Source organism: Charadrius vociferus, unplaced genomic scaffold (genome assembly GCF_000708025.1).
Source record: "Charadrius vociferus isolate BGI_N301 unplaced genomic scaffold, ASM70802v2 scaffold282, whole genome shotgun sequence".
Lineage (NCBI taxonomy): Eukaryota > Metazoa > Chordata > Aves > Charadriiformes > Charadriidae > Charadrius > Charadrius vociferus.
The window spans coordinates 6,452,287-6,458,684 of record NW_009647731.1 but is presented as its reverse complement, the minus strand read 5'-3'; the positions used below and the strand labels follow the sequence as shown (position 1 = coordinate 6,458,684).

General features: G+C 40.5%; 1 protein-coding gene across 1 annotated transcript in view; it reads right to left on the bottom strand.

Annotated features, from left to right (window-relative positions):
- Nucleotides 1-533: 533 nt before the first annotated feature.
- PLEKHS1 (pleckstrin homology domain containing, family S member 1) overlaps nt 534-6,398 on the bottom strand; it is a 15,224-nt gene continuing 9,359 nt past the window's right edge. The window contains exons 8-13 of the mRNA XM_009881569.1: nt 6,301-6,393; nt 5,191-5,306; nt 3,673-3,882; nt 3,461-3,562; nt 1,407-1,542; nt 534-602 (exon numbers count right to left, since the gene is read on the bottom strand). Of these exons, the coding sequence (XP_009879871.1) occupies nt 534-602; nt 1,407-1,542; nt 3,461-3,562; nt 3,673-3,882; nt 5,191-5,306; nt 6,301-6,393 (726 nt within the window). The remainder of the gene's footprint in view (nt 603-1,406; nt 1,543-3,460; nt 3,563-3,672; nt 3,883-5,190; nt 5,307-6,300; nt 6,394-6,398) is intronic.

The window sequence follows — 6,398 nt, the reverse complement described above, 5'->3', positions numbered from 1 at the left end:
ACACAAAAGGACGCCCCACCGAAGCACTACACAACACTTTATTTTCCAGCCTTCCTTCCAACACTCAGCTTGCCTTTGCCTTTGCCTTTCTGTAGCTAAGGGGAAACAAGGGAAAACATGGCTTTGTTCCCAATGTAAGTTGTTTCCGCACCCCTAACTGATTAGGAGCTCAGTATAACGTAATCCAGTGTAAAGAGGCGAGTAGAGGTGTGAACCAGTACTTTGTACTGAAGTACAGAGTATATACAATGCAAATTTTTCATAAATGATTTGACCTGCAGTCTTTTTCATGTAACTGAAATACACGCCAACATGAAATACAAGCCAAACACATGCCATTCATGTCAGCAAAACAAGTTATTAGGACATACAATGAAAATGAAATCCATGTTCTCTGTTCTTTGTACTTTAGCAACAAAAGATATCTGGCAGCTCTAGAAGATAAAGATTACCTCCATACACTATATATCACATTATTCTCCCTGATATTTTCCCTTGAACTTTGGCACTTACTTAATCATTGAGGTCTTTTTTCAGGAACATGAACAGCCTTTAACATGGAAGATACCTGAATGTGGGATCCTACATACGGTAAGTTTCACCTTAAAAAAGAAAATAAATATGAGAAACTTTCATAGCTTGTTATATCTGATCAGCATGTGTTCTACCATCTGACTTGTATTTTAACTAGCTAAATAAAAATACCCTCTTAAGAGAGATTAGGTTGGTTTTTTTTCTTGCTGAGACTGCCTTTCTTTTCTTTAGATTGCAACAGCATCTGATGACTTCAAGTTTCTCAACAAAACTCAAACACGAATGTGTTCAGGTATGGGTCAGAGGACCTGGATACTGAAATATGAGTCCATCTGAGAGAAACATAGGTATCAACACATAGCAGGTCACAGTGGCATTAAGGAACCACTCAGAAATCTCCCGCACTCTTCAAAAAAAGCAGTATCACACAAGGAGATGTGTAGTGCTTGATAACCAATTAGGAGGCAGGTGTCTAGGGCTCTGGCCTCAATACCTAAAACCACGATAAGCAAGTACACATCCACTGGAGGCAACTGTTTATTTCCCAAAGTTTGCAATTCGTGGGCCTTAGCAAAAAATACCAAGTAATTCTAATTTATGGTTGCGCAGTACTATCTCTTGGGGTTGCTCAGACTCTTTGAGATCAAGTCCTTAAACACAGCAGTGATGACCTTGCATTCCCTAAATAACGTGGGAATAAGGGATGCTACACCAGAATGATGCTGAGGAGCTATTTGGTACTGAAGTTATTCATGCCAAACTCAAAACAGAGTAAACTGGTTCGAATGAAGCCACCTGAAATGCAGGAAGCACCTTGCTTTCTCATTTGGCTCGATTCATTTGACTATCACCTTCAGGTTTGTCAAGCTTACCTCCTTTTTTGTGGACCTGCTGATGAAGAAGTAAGCCTCCTCCACATCCTGGGGTTGCAAATCATTCACAGCCACTATGTGGTCTCCATGGTTAAACAAACATCCCAGTTGGTGAGGACCATTCCATTGTGAGACGCTAGGGTATTTGGAGGACAGACAGTAAGGGAAGCATACGGGATATCAAGTTACTGCGAACAGAATGGCAATGGCTGAACAGGATTGCATTTATGGTACTGCCCTCTAGAAACAGCACACATGCTGAATGACTTTGCACCTTTTTGATTTGGTTCCAGCTGAAGCCAAGCTGCTTCATCCATCCTGAGTCCTCCTACAAGTGCATGTGACACTGACATTGCAGCACGTTAAGAAGACTGGTGCTAGCAAGGTCACTGGTGAAAGTTGGGGATTCCAGTCCAAAAGCAGTGGGCCAGACCCGCTGCAGATGTTTTAGTTCAATGTTTGACTGAGATGATTTCTGAAGTCACCCCAAAAGAATGAAATTAAAACTTATTATCATGTGTTTTATCTGTAACATAGCTGCAAGGATCAGAGATCCAATGCTGTCCTGACAGGACCCTTATGGAAATTCCAGTATCTCTTTCCTGCTGGTCTCTCATAGACTCTCCTTAATGAAAAGCTATTTAGGATTAGCTGACCTGATAGACCTAGTGCTCTGTTATCTCCCAGAACAAGCCCCAAATTCTTTCAATAGGAATTTCCACTGATAAAGATGTGTAAATCTCAATGTAGATCCAATTGTTGAGGTGGGAGCCCACTTCCAGTCCCTTTTACAATGGTATTTTTTCTTCTTGCTGACAGTGGCTGAAACATAGTGACTTGCTGTGCACACAGTGCACCTGATTAATGTGAACATGAGAGCAACAGCAAAAGGCAGTCTCAGTGATGTGAGGCACTGAAAGATCAACAGGCAGAACAGGAGTATGCACTGAACATTTTTTTCTGCTCCCACTGCTTCATCCTTGTTATTGATATTGAAAGCCTAGGGAGAACACTAATTTCCAACTGGGCTAATAAGCAAATTTATGTGCTCTAGCCCATAACACCTACTTGTGAAAATCTCTGCCTAGCGCTCATTCCCAGCACTGAAACAGTGCTGGGATTAATTTGGAGATAATTTTATGCTGGCATCCAACTCAAGTCAGCTTGATTTCTGTAACATCGTTTATGTTAAGTTTTCACTTACAGCTCACGCTTAACCAGAGAGTCTCAGAGTGCTTTGCAGGTGCTACTGCTTAAATGACAAAATGATGTGATGTAGGTCTATAATATTAGGAGCACAGGCTAATAGATTAAAGGGAAAAAAAGATAACAAAGGATTAGATGAAAGAGAGTGAATCACTGAATTTACTAGGTTTGGAAATGGTTCCCTCTGTGCCACTAAGTTCCATGTTGTCACCCTTTCCAGTGACAGATAGGTTTTATGGCTTTCCAAAGGTCTATCACCTCTTTCCGGAAATTCCCTTTTTCTTCCTAAGACTTTAGTGTACAAGGGGGTACAGAAATCAAATAAACGGGACTTGAAGTCTATCCCTTGTATGTGATTCTTAATTTTTGTCTTTATCATCCATAACAAAGGGTTATTAGCCACCTATACTAAAGCCTGTAAGATTTTCGGTTGAAAGGCCCTATTTACCCTATCACATGATATATTGCCTCACTATATCTCTGAGACACACCATCATTATGGTTCACCAAATCAAAGGTAAAACTGGCTAGCAGTGACTACGTGATTTCACATCAGCATTAGAAGATTTGCTTTTGGGGTGGGACTTCATTGCAAATTATTACACAGCATGGTAAGGTATCTTGATTCTATATAGCCCTTTTCAACAGTAGTTGAAACAGAAACTCAAGTACACGAAGAGTCAGAAAGAGCAGAAAGGAATCATTGAAGTTCCAGCACACACTGATCCTGCCCTGTTCTGCACTGCCAAAACTGTACATGGACGTGTACAGTTGTACGCTTCTGTACCTACGTTGATTGTGTCTCGTTCACATCTGACAAGCACCACTACAAGACATCCAGAACTTACCATATTTGCCCTGCTGCTTCGGTAAGTTTTAGGTAACTCTTAATATCAGCCAGGGGGACAAAAATATCCAACTTCTGCAGCTGGGTCTCATCTTTAACTTGACTGTGAGAGAAAACATCAGAGATCGGGCATGCTCTACCTGTACCTCAACTGGAACCCATAAAGAAGACACATCTGTCTTCTCTGCAATAAGAAATGGAGAGGACACTTACCTGAGCAGTATAGACAATTGAACCACTGAAAGCGGTAATGAATTTTGCCTTCTCTGGAGGGTTGGCTGCTGGCTGGTGCTGCTTTCTGGGAGTTTTAGGTCTCTATTTGCTTCCAAGTCTCTTGGACATGCACCGTTGTCTTGGCATTTGGGAGGAGACGGGAGCCCATCACGTCTGCATGTGAACTGGCAACTCTCATCCAGCAACCTACTGAAGAAAAATGGTGATAAAATAATGAACTGGTTTGGCCATTACAGGTACTCGTGCTGTGTTTGTAGCTGGATCAAATAGCCGTCGGTGAAACAAAGAATAACAAGTTCTTGTAGAATATCCAGTGGACAAAATTACAGCTAAGTAAAATAAACAGTCCTTCTAAAAACGGACCATAAATCCCCAAATAAACCTTTTCAGTATTTAAAGACTATTTATTAAGCCTGAAAACATTCCAGCTAACAACATGCCTTGACAAAGAAGCTAAGTACAGATTGTTGGCTTTGGCTGTACTGGCTTCTGCAAGGATGTAATGTTGTCCCCTGGGAGATACAATAACTCAGATGTGCTTGAATGCTTTTTATTTGATGAGCCATATAATACCTGGAGCCAACTCCCCTCCATTCCACAAACAAGACCGGGGTTAGTAGCAAAAGCTGCTCTTGGTACATTTTAACTCAGATGGCATAGGCTTGTGAGGTTGTTACAGTAATTCCCTCCAGGGGCTCCCAAAAGCACAGATGAACTTGAATAAGTCTATTGGAATAATCTGTTTTGTGGGTCTGCATTTCCAGTTGCCTCCTACTATGTTGGATAAGACCTGACTGTCTGTAGCTGGCAGGCCATAGCTAACAGATAAGGACCGGTCCTCTGCCTCAGGAGGTACGCTTATACCGTGTAGGCACACTTCTTTTCAGTATACTGTGCTATATATGGAGGTTGTAAAGTTTCCATGTGGCACTACAACTGTCCTACAAAGTTCAGGTCTTTCTTTGTGTCATGCCAAACACTGTACCTTCAAAGTACACAGCATCAGACCCATTCTTTGGATGGGAAAATGGAAGGAAGGAGATGACCTACTCAGGATCACGTAACTTCTTACTGGAAAAGATGGGAGCTAATGCCCCGTGTCTAATCTTCTCCTTTAACCACTAGATAATGCTGCCTGCTCTGAAGAGCACCAGTCTGAAAGGTTGCTGGAGCTTGGCTGCAGTATCTGAGTAAAGTGGGGGGCTGTTATGTCATGAAAACCTAGAAAGTGTGAGTCAACAAAAAGTGCTGCATACTATAGTCAGAGCCTGTCTAAACACATGAGTTTGCAACGTGAGTTTAAAATTCACTTTGATGAGTTTGAATTTCACTCTGGTATTTCCATCAGTTCTGAACTTTCTGAACCAAGATCAAAGGAGGACTCATTCAAACAAGATGCAGCCTCTAGATGTTGCTAAGTAAATACCACAGACGACAGCTCTATCTGTACCACTATGTCACTTTTAATTTGCAAACCTTTATGAAGTTTTTACTTACAGTGATTTCATTGACATATAAATGTTCTCATTTACTGGGTTCTTCTGCACAGGCTTCTCTTGCACAGAGACATCAGACTCAGCTGTATGGTCAGACTTTGATACTTCAGTAGTACACTGTTGGAAACATAACAATATAAGACGTAAATATCCTTGCCCTACCTACAGAAAAATATCATCTTCTTGATTTCCTTATTTTGTTCAGTGCTTGTGCTGTTTAAACACATCAGCTAATACAGCTTGGCTTTCCCCAAATAACTAACTTCCCAGAAACCACGAGTTAGAAAGGTGGTTGAAACTTACAAGTTAACGTTATTTGGTATCTTTGACAGAACCATTTGCTTTCCTTTCAGTCTGGGACGTAACCAGCTATATTCGAAAATAGTATCACAAAAGCTTTCTTATGTTTTAATTCAAGCAGTTTGAAAAAAGTCTCGTATTTAGGGTGTGCATAACTTAAAGCCCTTTGATTATATGACAAAATGATGTTGCTAATGTCCTTCAGTTAGCTGTACAGTCTTTGGAGAGAGGCTGTGACTTCTGCAGAAGCCTGACTTAGCTTCTCCTGACCACTATACAGGAAGCCTAGAGAAATCAGCCTCCCAAAGTAGGTGCCAAAATTTGTTTAAAATAATCAGTATGATTCCTCCTGTTCCCTTCTTTCACACTGAAATGTGGATACCAAAATGTTTTACAGTGTTTTAAAGTTCCTGATTGGTTTTATGCAGCTTACTGATGCTTCAATAGATTTACATTTTAAAATACATAAAAATAATATACAGCTACATTTTCTAAATGAAGTTTTCACTTCACTGTTCACTGCGATACAACAGGCAAAAGCCATTTACAATGAAACAGTCAATTTGGGGAATTTCAACAAAATCAGCAATGTTTTTGTCAAAATGCCACTTTCTACCAGAAAGATCCTTTGAATGAGTCTAGTGTATTTTTTCTTGTACAAATGAAAGCTCTATTACCTACTGCTTTATCTACGTATTCCTTTTGCAAGGTACTAGTGGTTCCTCATACCAGTTCCTTTTTGGCTCATTAAATGTCTCCTGTCTCCTTGGAGCTATTAACAAACCAGCAGAACTCACAACTGATAAACTACCTTTGCTAAAACATTGCTGGGAGTTTGGTAATAGTTGGCTTCGTCCTTTTTGATGTCTTCATCTGTATCTGACGACAGCATATTTTCCTCACTCTTTC